The 15,700-nt window shown below is 45.4% G+C and overlaps 1 protein-coding gene across 3 annotated transcripts in view; it reads left to right on the forward strand.

Annotated features, from left to right (window-relative positions):
• Positions 1-12,471, forward strand: part of LOC135551547 (paired box protein Pax-3-like) — a 50,298-nt gene extending 37,827 nt beyond the window's left edge. Inside the window, exons 5-10 of one of the 3 annotated variants that reach the window (XM_064982753.1) lie at positions 284-483; positions 3,028-3,193; positions 3,409-3,630; positions 5,759-5,766; positions 10,707-10,971; positions 12,437-12,471. In XM_064982753.1, coding sequence (XP_064838825.1) covers positions 284-483; positions 3,028-3,193; positions 3,409-3,630; positions 5,759-5,766; positions 10,707-10,971; positions 12,437-12,471 — 896 coding nt within the window. Of the gene's footprint in view, positions 1-283; positions 484-3,027; positions 3,194-3,408; positions 3,631-5,758; positions 5,767-10,706; positions 10,977-12,436 lie in introns of all 3 variants that reach the window. The other 2 variants (XM_064982752.1, XM_064982754.1) reach the window with 2 other exon arrangements.
• The last annotated feature ends 3,229 nt before the right edge of the window (positions 12,472-15,700 follow it).

The following is a 15,700-nucleotide window of genomic DNA, read 5'->3' on the forward strand; positions in this document are numbered from 1 at the left end:
TTCACACTTCAAGTGGATGGATGGATTTATACTTCTGTTCTTCACTCTCACTATGTTACTACTCCTCTTTTTCTTGAGGACTTTCCCTTTTGGTCTCCATGAATTCTATTTGATCACTGTAGTCAGGAGAATGAGAAACTGAAGATATGTTTTGTAAGACTTGAAGTATTTTAAAAACTTTTATTAGAAGAAAAAACGTCAGTAACTGTTACCTGTGATAATAATATAGTACTAACTAACACCATGAAAGCACTAACTTAGCACCTCTTGTCTGTTGGAGCAGCGAGCCACTCAGATGAGGGGTCGGACGTGGAGTCAGAACCGGACCTGCCTCTGAAGAGGAAGCAGCGCCGCAGTAGAACCACCTTCTCGGCTGAACAGTTGGATGAGCTGGAGAGAGCCTTCGAACGAACACACTACCCTGACATCTACACGAGGGAAGAGCTTGCTCAGAGGGCCAAACTCACAGAGGCCAGAGTACAGGTAGACTACACACACATCACACACATTCTTTATCTCACATCACACACAGGGATGCACAAGTATACACACATACATTCCTGGCCTTCCCCTTCATCCTGTGTTCCCAGGGGTCCAATCTGCAGGGCCAGCTCTGATCTACGGCCCAGAAAATTCCCCACAACAGCTCCCATATGGAGGCTGTACCGGGCCCAGCATGGGGCTATTAAATATGGAATCAACATGAGTCCCGCCAGTCACACACACTGACTCTCAGCAGCAGCAGAAGGAGGCCTGTTCAGTTAAATGTTCATTTAGAAATTTGGATGGGTTCATTTATCCGCTATGTGTCTGTGAATGAATCAGCCAGGTCACTCGTGGTACAAGTCAGTATTCGACATACATCCATGTCTGAGGAGGTCAGGACATGACGTGGAAACCGGCCACTAGGAGCAACAGTGAGCGCTGTAAATGTCGGTTATGCTAGGGCGTTGAGGATGGGGAGACGGATAAGTGTAAGCATCTGCCTCTGATTCCAAAGGTTGGAAGTTTGAATCCAGCGATAGAAAGTTGTTTTTGAGATGTGTGTTTTAAGCCTATCCCAAACTTTAACCCTAACCTTAACCATTCTGAGTTAATGCCTAAACTTAACCCTTACCTTAAAAATTAGGCGTTAATGCTTAAACTTAACCTTAAACACTTCGAAATTTGATGTTTTTAACAACTTCGAAATTTGACGTTTGAGAAACATGGATGAACGTCCAATTCTGACGTGAGAGTGTGAGAGCTAGTTGGAATGGATTTGAGTTTTGAGGAAAGCACCGCCCTCAAACATGATTCCCTTGTTCTCATTAGCTACAGTATTTGGGATTTTGGGTGACTCTATGGCTTTGGAACAGAAATTAAATAAGACCATCAGAGATAGTTTATAGTTAGCGGAATATATACAGGAGGAAACCATGTAAAATAGTGTTGTGTTTCTATGGCCAAGTCCATGTTTAATGATGTTCTGGTGGTGGGCCATGAGATGTGGAGATAGCGAGGGCCTTGTTGGCTGCAGCCAGGAGTCACATGGGCTGGTCTGGAGAGGAACACATGACCCCCCCCCCCCACCCCACACACACACACACACACACACAAAGAGATGATGTCACAGTGTGGTCCACACAAATGGGAGATCACTATGTGACTTCTAACTATAGCTAAGGGCAGTACACACACACTAATGCAAATGCACAAGCACACACACACACACACACATGATACATTGAAAGCAGATTATTTTAAAAACGCAGTCAGACAAAAACAGAGATTGACTCATAGAGAGAGGTATACACATATGCACAAATAACAGTCATTAACCATTCATATACAGTACCAGTCAAAAGTGTGGATACACCTACTCATTCATCCCAGATGGGATGGCGTATCACTGCAGAATGCTGTGGTAGCCATGCTGGTTAAGTGTGCCTTGAATTCTAAATAAATCACAGACAGTGTCACCAGCTAAGCACTCCCACACCATCACACCTCCTCCTCCATGCTTCACGGTGGGAACCACACATTTGGAGATCATCCGTTCCCCTACTCTGTGTCTCACAAAGACACAGGGTTTGGAACCAAAAATCTCAAATTTGGACTCATCAGACCAAAGGACAGATTTTCACCGGTCTAATGTCCAATGCTCATGTTTCTTGGCCCAAGCAAGCCCGTTCTTCTTATTGGTGTCCTTTAGTAGTGGTTTTGCTGCAGCAATTCAACCATGAAGGCCTGATTGACGCAGTCTCCTCTGAACAGTTGATGTTGAGATGTGTCTGTTACTTGAACTCTGTGAAGCATTTATTTGGGCTGCAATCTGCAATCTGATCTATTTCTGAGGCTGGTAACTCTAACAAACTTATCGGTTTGTCGGTAACTCTGGGTCTTCCATTTCTGTGGCGGTCCTCATGAGAGCCAGTTTCATCATAGCGCTTGATGGTTTTTGCAACTGCACTTGAAGAAACTTTAAATGTTCTTGAAATGTTCCTGGATTGACTGACCTTCATGTCCTAAAGTAATGATGTACTGTCGTTTCTCTTTGCTTATTTGAGCTGTTCTTGCCATAATATAGACTTGGTCCTTTACCTAATAGGGTTATATTCTGTATTTCACCCCTACCTTGTCACAACACAACTTATTGTCTCAAACGCATTAAGAAGGAAAGAAATTCCACAAATTAACTTTTAACAAGGCACACCTGTTAATTGAAATGCATTCCAGGTGACTACCTCAAGAAGCTGGTTGAGAGAATGCCAACAGTGTGCAAAGCTGTCATCAAGGCAAATGGTGGCTACTTTGAAGAATCACAAATATAAAATATATTTTGATTTGTTTAACACTTTTTTGTTACTACAAATAACATGTGTTATTTCATAGTTTTGATGTCTTCACTATTTTTCTACAATGTAGAAAATAGTAAAAATAAAGAAAAACCCTTGAATGAGTGTCCAATCCTTTGACTGGTTCTGTATGTGGGAATGAATGTTTAAGAAAATGTAAGATCTCATGTCTTATATCCTCTTTCCCCAGGTGTGGTTCAGTAACAGAAGAGCTCGGTGGAGGAAGCAGGCTGGAGCAAGTCAGCTCATGGCCTTTAATCACCTGATCCCTGGGGGTTTCCCGCCCTCTGCCATGTCCAGTCTCTCACCTTATCAGCTGTCTGACAGCCCATATCCCCCTACATCCATATCACAAGGTTTGGACACTATAAACATGGCCACAGGCTGAACATCCTGTTTGTTTCAGATATACAACTATTGCTCTCAGGGTTCAGACCCTAGAGTTTGATTAACAAAGTCATGTATTATTAAATATTGACTGCTTCAAGTTGGCTACAATGTAATAATCTGTCAATTGAGAGACAATATATCTAAATGGAACTTTCTTCCTTTCTATTTGTCCTTCCCTTAGTGGTGTCGGAGCAGCCCAGCACACTGCATCGGCCCCAGCCCCTGCCCCCCTCCTCAGGCCACCACCAGAGCTCAGGTGGGGGAGGGCAGGATGTGGGGTCGGCCTACTGCCTGGCCACTGGACGCCACGGCTTCTCAGGCTACTCGGACAACTTTGTCACGTCAGGAGGCCCTCCCAACTCCCAGAACCCATCCAACGGCAATGGCCTCTCTTCCCAGGTGAGTCCAGCGGAGTTACCTATCTACACACAGACACACACACAGACACACACAGAAACAGAGTTCACACTCTTATCTATGTCGGGAGGTGGGTGAGAGGTGGAGGAGGGTGTGAGGTCAAATCAAATTTAATTTGTTATATGTGCCGAATACAACATGAAATGCGTACTTTCAAGCCCTTAACCAACAATGCAGTTTTAAGAAAAATAAGAGTGAAGAAAAATATTTACTAAATAAACTAAAGTAAAAGATAAAAGAGCAACAATACAATAATGTGGCTATGTACAGGGGGTACCGGTTCCTGAGTCAATGTGCAGGCGTACAAGTTAGTCGAGGTAATTGAGGTAATATGTACATGTAGATGGTGGTAAAGTGACTATGCATAGATAATAAACAACGAGTAGCAGCATAGTAAAAAAAAAGGGGGGTGGGGTCAAAGCAGGTAGTCTGGGTAGCCATTTGATTAGCTGTTCAGCAGTGTTATGGCTTTGGGGTAGAAGCTGTTAAGGAGCCTTTTGGACCTAGACTTGGCGCTCTGGTAAATCAAATCAAATCAAATCAAATTTTATTTGTCACATACACATGGTTAGCAGATGTTAATGTGAGTGTAGCGAAATGCTTGTGCTTCTAGTTCCGACAATGCAGTAATAACCAACAAGTAATCTAACTAACAATTCCTAAACTACTGTCTTATACACAGTGTAAGGGGATAAAGAATATGTACATAAGGATATATGAATGAGTGATGGTACAGAGCAGCATAGGCAAGATACAGTAGATGGTATCGAGTACAGTATATACATATGAGATGAGTATGTAAACAAAGTGGCATAGTTAAAGTGGCTAGTGATACATGTATTACATAAGGATGCAGTCAATGATATAGAGTACAGTATATACGTATGCATATGAGATGAATAATGTAGGGTAAGTAACATTATATAAGGTAGCATTGTTTAAAGTGGCTAGTGATATATTTACATCATTTCCCATCAATTCCCATTATTAAAGTGGCTGGAGTTGAGTCAGTGTCAGTGTGTTGGCAGCAGCCACTCAATGTTAGTGGTGGCTGTTTAACAGTCTGATGGCCTTGAGATAGAAGCTGTTTTTCAGTCTCTCGGTCCCAGCTTTGATGCACCTGTACTGACCTCGCCTTCTGGATGATAGCGGGGTGAACAGGCAGTGGCTCGGGTGGATGATGTCCTTGATGATCTTTATGGCCTTCCTGTAACATCGAGTGGTGTAGGTGTCCTGGAGGGCAGGTAGTTTGCCCCCGGTGATGCGTTGTGCAGACCTCACTACCCTCTGGAGAGCCTTACGGTTGAGGGCGGAGCAGTTGCCGTACCAGGCGGTGATACAGCCGGCCAGGATGCTCTCGATTGTGCATCTGTAGAAGTTTGTGAGTGCTTTTGGTGACAAGCCGAATTTCTTCAGCCTCCTGAGGTTGAAGAGGCGCTGCTGCGCCTTCTTCACGATGCTGTCTGTGTGAGTGGACCAATTCAGTTTGTCTGTGATGTGTATGCCGAGGAACTTAAAACTTGCTACCCTCTCCACTACTGTTCCATCGATGTGGATAGGGGGTGTTCCCTCTGCTGTTTCCTGAAGTCCACAATCATCTCCTTAGTTTTGTTGACGTTGAGTGTGAGGTTATTTTCCTGACACCACACTCCGAGGGCCCTCACCTCCTCCCTGTAGGCCGTCTCGTCGTTGTTGGTAATCAAGCCTACCACTGTTGTGTTGTCCGCAAACTTGATGATTGAGTTGGAGGCGTGCGTGGCCACGCAGTCGTGGGTGAACAGGGAGTACAGGAGAGGGCTCAGAACGCACCCTTGTGGGGCCCCAGTGTTGAGGATCAGCGGGGAGGAGATGTTGTTACCTACCCTCACCACCTGGGAGCGGCCCGTCAGGAAGTCCAGTACCCAGTTGCACAGGGCGGGGTCGAGACCCAGGGTCTCGAGCTTGATGACGAGCTTGGAGGGTACTATGGTGTTGAATGCCGAGCTGTAGTCGATGAACAGCATTCTCACATAGGTATTCCTCTTGTCCAGATGGGTTAGGGCAGTGTGCAGTGTGGTTGAGATTGCATCGTCTGTGGACCTATTTGGGCGGTAAGCAAATTGGAGTGGGTCTAGGGTGTCAGGTAGGGTGGAGGTGATATGGTCCTTGACTCGTCTCTCAAAACACTTCATGATGACGGAAGTGAGTGGTAGTCATTTAGCTCAGTTACCTTAGCTTTCTTGGGAACAGGAACATTGGTGGCCCTCTTGAAGCATGTGGGAACAGCAGACTGGTATAGGGATTGATTGAATATGTCCGTAAACACACCGGCCAGCTGGTCTGCGCATGCTCTGAGGGCGCGGCTGGGGATGCCGTCTGGGCCTGCAGCCTTGCGAGGGTTAACACGTTTAAATGTCTTACTCACCTCGGCTGCAGTGAAGGAGAGACCGCATGTTTTCATTGCAGGCCGTGTCAGTGGCACTGTATTGTCCTCAAAGCGGGCAAAAAAGTTATTTAGTCTGCCTGGGAACAAGACATCCTGGTCCGTGACTGGGCTGGATTTCTTCCTGTAGTCCGTAGTAATGCCGTAGTAAAGAGAACAGGGCTTTTAGGGCCTTCCTCTGACACTGCCTGATATAGAACTCCTTGATGTCAGGAAGCTTGCAGTCAGAGGCCGAGCAGTTGTCATACCAGGAGGTGATGCAACCAGTCAGGATGTTCTCAATGGTGCAGCTGTAGAACTTTTTGAGGATCTGAGGACCCATGCCAAATCTTTTCAGTCTCCCGAGGAGGAATAGGCATTGTTGTACCCTCTTCATGACTGTCTTGGTGTGTTTGAACCATGATAGTTTGTTGGTGACACCAAGGCTCCACTACAGCCCCGTCGATGAGAATGGGGGCGTGCTTGGCTCTACTTTTCCTGTAGTCCACAATAATCTCATTGTTCTTGATCACATTGAGGGAGAGGTTGTTGTCCTGGCACCACACTGCCAGGTCTCTGACCTCCTCCCTATAGGCTGTCTCATTGTTGTCGGTGATCAGGCCTACCACCGTTGTGTCGTCGGCAAACTTGATGATGGGGTTGGAGTCGTGCTTGGCCACGCAGTCATGAGTGAACAGTGAGTGCAGGAGGGGACTAGGCACGCACCCCTGAGGGGCCCCGTGTTGAGGATCAGCCTGGCAGATGTGTTTTTGCCTACCCTTACCACCTGGGAGGGGCCCATAAGGAAGTCCAGAGCTTTGAGGGCAATATGGTGTTGAACGCTGAGCTGTAGCCAATGAACAGCATTCTCACGTAGGTGTTCCTTTTGTCCAGGTGGGAAAGGGCAGTGTTGAGTGCAATAGAGATTGTGTCCTTCTGTTGGGGTGGTATGCAATTTGGAATGGGTCTTGGGTTTCTGGGATGATGGTGTTGATGTGAGCCATGACCAGCCTTTCAAAGCACTTCATGGCTACAGACGTGAGTGCAACGGGTCGGTAGTCATTTAGGCAGGTTGCCTTGGTGTTCTTGGCCACAGGGACTATGGTGGTCTACTTGAAACATGTAGGTATTACAGACTTGGCCAGGGACAGGCTGAAAATGTCAGTGAAGACACTTGCCAGTTGGTCAGCGCATGCTCGGAGTACACATCCTGGTAATCCATCTGGCCCTGCGGCCTTGTGAATGTCGACCTGTTTAAAGGTCTTACTCACATCGGCTATGGCAAGCGTGATCACACAGTCGTCCGGAACAGCTGCTTCAGTGTTGCTTGCCTCGAATCACATATAGAAGTTGTTTAGCTCGTCTGGTAGGCTTGTGTCACTGAGTAGTCTCTGAGTGTGTGGCTCTCCTTTATTTTCAGGCTTGTGTCACTGGGCAGCTTGCGGCTGGGCTTCCCTTTATGGTCAGTAATAGTTTGCAAGCCCTGCCACATCCGATGAGTGTCGGAGCTGGTGTTGTAGGATTCAATCTTAGTCCTGTATTGACGCTTTGCCTGTTTGATGGTTCATCTGAGGGCATAGCAGGATTTTTTATAAGCGTCCGGATTATAGTCCCGCTCCTTGAAAGTGACATCCGGGGTGGCAGGTAGGCTGGTGGTTAGAGCGTTGGGCCAGTAACCGAATGGTTGCTGGATCGAATCCCCGAGCTGACAAGGTAAAAATCTATCATTCTGCCCCTGAACAAGGCAGTTAACCCACTGTTCCCCGGTAGGCCGTCATTGTAAATAAGAATTTGTTCTTAATTGACTTGCTTAGTTAAATAAAGGTTCATAAAACCATTTAGCCCAGCTCAGATGTGAGGTGGTGGTGGGTGTGAGGTGGAGTGAAAGGACTTGAAAAGGACAGAGGAAGGACACGGAGGAGGACAAATGAGGAGAAGATGAGACAAATGAAAACTGAAAAGACAATTATGGCCAATTATACAGGGATGAGGCTTATCGTCCCTTTACCTAAACATTAAAGGCTGTCCTAACAGGCAGAAAATGAGATTTCAGCTGCTCAAAGTCAGACCGCTCAGACAATACAGCACAGGGTTTACACACACGCACACGCACGCATGCACGCACGCACTCACACACAGTGCTTCGGGGTCACTTTAGAGAGTGTGACTGACAATATGGACATGAAGGATGACTGACTGGAGAGGCTGACATGGAAAAATGACATTTACACAGGTCACATGTTGGGAAAGAAAACATTTTGAAATGTTTCATATTATTGATGAATGTTTAAAATAGTTATTGGTAATTTGTAAGACATTTATTCGGTTCAGTTTAATATACGGAACTGTGTTCAATTTATCTAAATGACAATGAATAGGCTAAGTCATAAGGAGGGGAGATATCATCTATCAAAGAACATGTATGGTAGTCTAATATTTTCAGACAATATTCTGTGTTTTTCTGTAGCAGTAGGACACATATACTTTTGCTTCCAGTCTCACCGTCATCACCTCTAACTCGTCCCACAGTTTAGCCCATCAACACATCCGTAATATCCTTGCACTTTGGAAGAGTAATCAATCAAGGTTCCAGTGTCCAAATTGATTGCTACCGAATATTTAATGAATTGAATTATGTGTGTAATTTATGTAGATTACTTCCTATGTTTTGTTACATATATCATTGGTGCAGGCTATCTACATTTTTTCGGTACGAGTGTGGAATGTTGTTTAAATTATGAATTGACTTAAATTGGATGGGTATTTCATTTATATAAATGGTTATGAAGACTGTATATCGAAGATCAACTAGGCCTACTCTATTTAGAAACTACAAATAAGATGGATTGATCATTATTATTTGCATGCAAGAGAACTGTTGCTGCATGTTGGCGCAACACACAATTCTACAAATCAAACACCTCTTATCCCCCCCTACTCTCTCTGATAAATGGGGTGCCTGACCCCCAGATGTTTTCCATTTATAAGGAACACACCCCGACTTCTGCAACGGTGTTTGTCAAGATTACACTGACAGGGCTTCTGTATGACAACCATAATGTATGTTTGAGAGTGTGTATTTTAAGGTGCATGGGAAACTACCCCTCCCTGAATCTCTGTTGAGACTTTGTTTATCTACACTTTCGTCTCGTACGCAGTCCATATGCAGCTACCTTGGGCAATTAGGGAAACACACACACACATATATACACACACACACACATACACACACACACATATACTGCACATAAACCGTTAAGCCTCCAGGGAGGCTTCTCATGATTGCATTCTTACAATGTTTGTCTCCACATTCCTCAGTATGAAAGTCAAGTCCTCATTTCTTTGAATATACAGTATATTGTATGAGAGAGCAGGAATGTCCTGTATGTCTCAGACTTCCCCCATTCCGACATTCTTCCCTGGCTCTCCTCTGCTGTCCGGCTCTTCCTGGACACGCTGATTTGGGGCCGCTGGACACAGCAATGTTCCAACACAGAAAAACGTAGATGAAGCCCAGCCAGGAGCCACGTCACGCTAAAGAGACAAGGAGAGACGAAAGAGAAAGAGGGAGAGAGAGAGGTATAGCGTTTTTAGAAAGCTGTAGTTTCTTGCAGAGGTCGACCGCAGCAATCGTCCATATACTTCTTCTGTTTAAACAGAGTGTTCCAAAACGCAGGTCATTTTTGGGGAAAATGTTATTTGGGTCGAGAAACACAACTCCCCTCTCAAAATCAACATGGGCTCCTCTGTCCCCTGCCTGGGAAATGACTTAAGCGGGACCATCTGTGTGTGTGGATGTAGAATAATATGTCACTTATAGGGCCAGAAAAGCCCAAAGTGCAGCGTACCTGCTTTTCATTAGGACATGGACAGAGGCTAGAGGTCTCTGTTTAGAGGGATTTGATGCATTTAGAGGTAAGGAGGTTTAAAGTGGTCACGTTGGGTTGGGATATATCTTTCCAGTGAGATGATCTTGAGTCACAGCAATTATCTGTTTATTAGACACTTTTGTTGAACTTGTTCTCATCCATCCAGTTAAAGTTAGTGAGGGTTTGTTATCGGCTCGTTCTGTCTGAACCTCCTTTACAACAACACCCTACGGCTCTTTTCCGTCCTTCGCTCGCCAAGAAATATTCCCCCAAATTCAATTATCGGGTGGCTAATCAACAACAGGTCAAAGCCTAGCCTGTTTCTCTGTCTGTAGCTTGTCTGCTGTAGTCCAAAGGTTTTTCTCTCTGCTTCTAAAGGTCTACTACCTTATCTGTGTCAGGACATCTCTGGTGATAAGTCTTTATCTCATCCTATGCTTTTTGGAGCGGTGGCAGGCGGGAATGTCCAAATAAGTGGAGTAGAGTTTCTGAGACAAATTGGTTGATTATTCCTCTGTGGTGCTATCGCTGCCTGTCTGGGAAGGCCTGGTGGAAGTGTTTTGATGTCAGTGGAGAGGAACTTCCTGTCTGATTTAGGCTGTGCTACTATATGTTATGGATGGGGGTTGGGCGTAGTGTTTGGAATGTTACATAACACAATGCTGTGCCAAAGCCTCTGATAGGACTACACCACCTGTTCTCACACATTCCTAAATCACTTAACCACCTATCTGAATGGAATGTCAATAACGTCACTGTAACGGCAATAACACTCTTTCTCCCTCTCTCCAGGTGATGGGTCTGTTGAACCCAGGCGGGGTGCCCCACCAGCCCCAGAGTGACTACGCCCTCTCCCCCCTGACAGGAGGCTTGGAGCCCCCCGGGGGCATGGGGGCCAGCTGCTCCCAGCGTCTGGAGGGCCTGTCCAGTGTCCCCAACATCCCCAGTCTCCCCTCGCTGCCCAACTCCCAGTCCTACTGCCCGTCCTCCTACAGCGCTCCTGCCTACAGCGTGGACCCTGTGGCCTCCTACCAGTATGGGCAGTACCACGGACAAAGTAAGGTCAATATCTCTCACTTTTATTACCACTTAAACACTTAGGAAGATCTCTCTCCAATCATATCAACTGCAGCCGCCTTGAGTTTCACTGCTCTTCAGTCTACCACGCCAAAATATTTACAAAGGACAAATGTGTTGATAGGACTCTATCAGTGTTCATATGACGTGTTTCCATCCAACAAAAACAGCAGGGTTTCAGACAGGAAGAGTTGTTTGATCTTATCTCTGAAGTAATGCTGATTATATTGGATCATATCTGTCCTTTGGTATACTGTAGCTCACGTCATGTCACCACGCCTCACCTCGCCTCGCCTGTCAGCAATTGTTACTTCCTGTCAAACAGCACTAATAGTGTAAGATAGTGTCTCCTGGAACGTTTTCTTATGGGAGTCTTGTTTAACTGTGAGAAGGCCCTTCAGTTCACATTAACATTACACTAAGGTTAACTCTGACATCAAACAAACCTTCATGCAACTCTCAAAAACCGACGTCATCCACATGCGTTCAACCGTGATTAGAGCACCCTATAGTTTTCAATTTCCCTCTGTGGGGGGTGACCTGCACGGGTCACCCAATCAGGCCAGTCCCTCGACCTCGCAGCAACCTCGCCCTTCAAAGCAAAGGCACCAGTCCATGTAGCTGACTGCTACGGCTTTATAAAGCACTGCAGGTATCGGGTGAATATTTAACCTAATATCCGAGAGAAAGAAATGCCTAATGAAATATCTTGAAGAGATTTCTAAGTGGACAGAAAAGACACACACACACACACACACACACACACACACACACACACACACACACACACACACACACACACACACACACACACACACACACACACACACACACACACACACACACACACACACACACACACACACACACACACACACACATCAGAGGGACTACATCTTGATGTCATTAATCACAGAGACTGGATACTCGTGTGCAGTTAGGTCTGTAGAATGGGAAAAGGGATTTTCTGGGGGGTGGAAGGATCCTAATATCCTCTGGCAGGGAGCAATTAGAAACAGGTGTGTGGTGTGGGCCTGCTGAGGTCAGCTTGGGAAACAGTATTGATCCCTGTCCCAGATTCACTGGTACTGGGCCTCTAGTGTCAAGCCTAACCCAGCCCTTACCCAATCTTAATGGGACTGATATCAAGTCTGCCCACTTCACCTCTCTATACACACACACACACACACACACACACACACACACACACACACACACACACACACACACACACACACACACACACACACACACACACACACACACACACACACACACACACACACACACACACACACACACAGCTGCACTGTGAGACTGATCACCATGATAGTGCTGCTCCCATGGTTCCACCCCTCTTCATCTCTGTCAGTGATCATCAGTCTTTATTTTTAATTGAGGTTAACTTGTAACTTAGTCTCATTCACTTCTGTTTTTCCTTTTAGGTGCCCTTCATTATTTGAGACCTGAGATCACCTGAGGATCTGCCCATCTAAGGCCCCCCCCACACCTCTGGCCCAGCCCGGTCTCCACCTCCGGCCCGGCCCAGTCTCCACCTCCACCTCTGGGGCCCAACCCAGTCTCCACCTCCACCTCTGGCCCAGCCCAGTCTCCACCTCCGGCCCGGCCCAGTCTCCACCTCCACCTTTGGCCCAACCCAGTCTCCACCTCCACCTCTGGCCCAGCCCAGTCTCCACCTCCGGCCCAGCCCAGTCTCCACCTCCACCTCTGGCCCAACCCAGTCTCCACCTCCACCTCCAGCCCAACCCAGTCTCCACCTCCACCTCCGGCCCAGCCCAGTCTCCACCCCCAACTCTGGCCTAGCCCATTCTCCACCTCCACCTCTGGCCCAGCCCAGTCTCCTCCTCCTGCCAAGCCCAGTCTCCAACTCCGGCCCAGCCCAGTCTCCACCTCCAGCCTAATCTCGGTTGAGGGACGTGTGTACTGTACTGTATATGTTGAGACTGAGGGGGCTCTTCAAGTAATCAGGACCAAAAGCTTCCTCCACTATCCCTGGCTACCTATTTCCTCACCCAGGCACTTCCACTCAACAATGATCTGTTCCTTCAGGCTTGATGAAAGTAATGGAAGAGAGACTAAAGTTAAAGGACATTGATAGAGAGGAATTTAAGGCCCACACAATGAAACACATGAACTTAGATTAATGTCTGTTGATGACTGACAGAGATGCCACTGGGTACATTCCCTTGGCTGTGATGTGGTGTACCCCACATTGGGCGCCAACTATGACCAGTAAAACAGTGGAAGACTAATCCACACAGACCCACAGCACAGCCCAGGAGTGGAGGCCCGGTTGGGTTTAAACATCCTTAAGTCAGGCCTGTGGAAGAGCACAACCAGACTGTATAGTAACAGACTCACTAGTGGCTTTAGAGCTGTGAGCTGTTTACATGTTTGTCGTAGGGCCAAAGGAATACAGATTCATTCTATTTATCTCTGAATGAAAGCTACTTGAGGGAAAAAATAACAGGCTTTTATTTGACGTTGCATTTATTTGATATGTTTTGTTCCAGAAGATTCCCTCCCACACAAAGAGTGAAAAGAACACAACATTCCAGCCATAGACTGAGGAACAAACAAACAAACAAGGAAATGTGTAGAAAATAAACATGTCAATCAAAGAAAGAGGAAGCTTTGAGACATCATCATAAACAGACCTGCAATGTATACTACAGCTGTTCCGTTCCCTTCATTATGTTAAATGCTCAGTGTTCTAAAACATTCCATGGAACTCTCACTGTGTTCTGTTGATAACTCTGATCTCTTGTAGCTTTAGAAGTATTCCTAGGGGTCAGGGGTGACTTCAGGGAAAGTCCCAGGTGAAGGAGGAGGATGAAGGAGGGTGGATTCATGGGTTCTGATGGGTGACAGGGCTGATCCATCAAGGGGTGCAGTTCCCCCTCATAGAGGCCTATTAGGGCACGAGACTCATGACCAAGAGACACATGAGAAACCAGGACCACCTCACCACAGACCAACCCAGCTGACCAGAAGTGCAATATCAGGTACCTCAGAGTCAACGATGCCATCAAACAGATGAAACAAAAAGATCTTGTGTCTTAAGAACTTTCTGTAAAACATTTGAATCATGTTTGAGTCATTGGTTATTACATGTGCCTGCGTAGGCTTCGAGGTCCAAAACAAAGAAACAGCAACATTGTCAGTACGGCTATGACAGCAAAGCCACAGGGAAAGGTGGGATGCACATTGTGAACCATTGAAGTCATTCCAAGCCCATGTGGAGCAGATTGATTCAAGGGGAAAAAAAGAAGTCAACAAAAGAATCTTATGAAGAATTACAAAGCCAAATGATTTCATACATTTTTTTGCTTGTGTCTTTTTGTTGCAAAAACCGAAAGTTCAGTAGTGTGTTGTTTTACATCATTTCCTTATTTATTCTCTCTAAAGTATCTTAACAATTCTGCAACATTATTCTTAAACTTTCTGCAAAGTTTTCGTCAAATTACTACATCACGTACCTTATAGGAACACTGTGTCCGTCTGTTCACTAAATGGTAGCTGGATGTCTCAGCAGATCAAAGGTTGCCACAAGCACTCATCGCTCAATTGTACATTTGTCTGTAACAGAAAGAAAAGGGTTTTTTCTTTCCAATGATTTCTTTCATTTTTATATATTTTCTGTATTATTTGACAGAATGATATGGTGCAATGTCTTGTGTACAAGCTCAGTATTATTACTATTTATAATAAAACATGAAAATACAATGACTAAAAATAGTTTTAAATTTTATTGAAAGTTACACTCTAATTTCAAGGTAATTTTGGTCTCAATGCAATCTTTGTGTGTGAAATGTTTGTCATCAATGTGCAGTAAATAATTGACAGTGATTCATCGCAATATAAAATACAAAAGAATAGAGAGACAAGCATGTAGTTTTCAAATAAACGTATTTAAACCCCTAAGCCCTGTGTAAAAATAGAACCGTAAAGAGAGGTCCCTGACATGGAGTTGGACTTGAACACAACAGCCTTTCTTAGAAACAGTACTCAAGACATTCAAACATCTGCACCATCTATTAATGCCCGTGGGCACTCTACTGTAACAAACACACGTCTGTTTCACAAATTCTAAATGAGAACAACCCTCAGAGCGTTTGGACAAACAGAACACCCTCTTCCCCCTCACTCTTCACCCTCGCTGCCCCTTACCCCTCTCAGGCCTTGGTCATACACACAGGGTCTGTGTGTGTGTGTGTGTGTGTGTGTGTGTGTGTGCGCCACCCTGAGGATATTAGCCCTAATTAAAACACTGGTCTGATTAATCGAGACTCGTCTCAGCCCTTGGAGGGACTACACACTTTATAAATAGAGATGTCAACAGAAATGTTTACCCACTTTGAATCAATCATACAGCTGATATTTTTATTGTTGAATACGAAATAATTGGGCCAATATGAGGACACAAACGTAAACTTCCGGCACACACACACACTCCCATAAACACACAATCCAATATACAATCCTGTACAGTATCGCCAGAAAGACTGTTTGCTTTCCTATTCAGGCAGTACCATTTAAGATGAAGACAAATCGCTGTCGCTGTATAAGTCCCAAGCAAAGCTGCGACCACAGAAATTAGTTTTACTAATGTACCCTCCTCGTGAACTGAATACACCCCAGAGTCTACTTAAAACCCAAACTAGTTGAATGAATTTTACAACATGTAA

Source organism: Oncorhynchus masou, chromosome 13 (assembly GCF_036934945.1).
Source record: "Oncorhynchus masou masou isolate Uvic2021 chromosome 13, UVic_Omas_1.1, whole genome shotgun sequence".
NCBI lineage: Eukaryota > Metazoa > Chordata > Actinopteri > Salmoniformes > Salmonidae > Oncorhynchus > Oncorhynchus masou.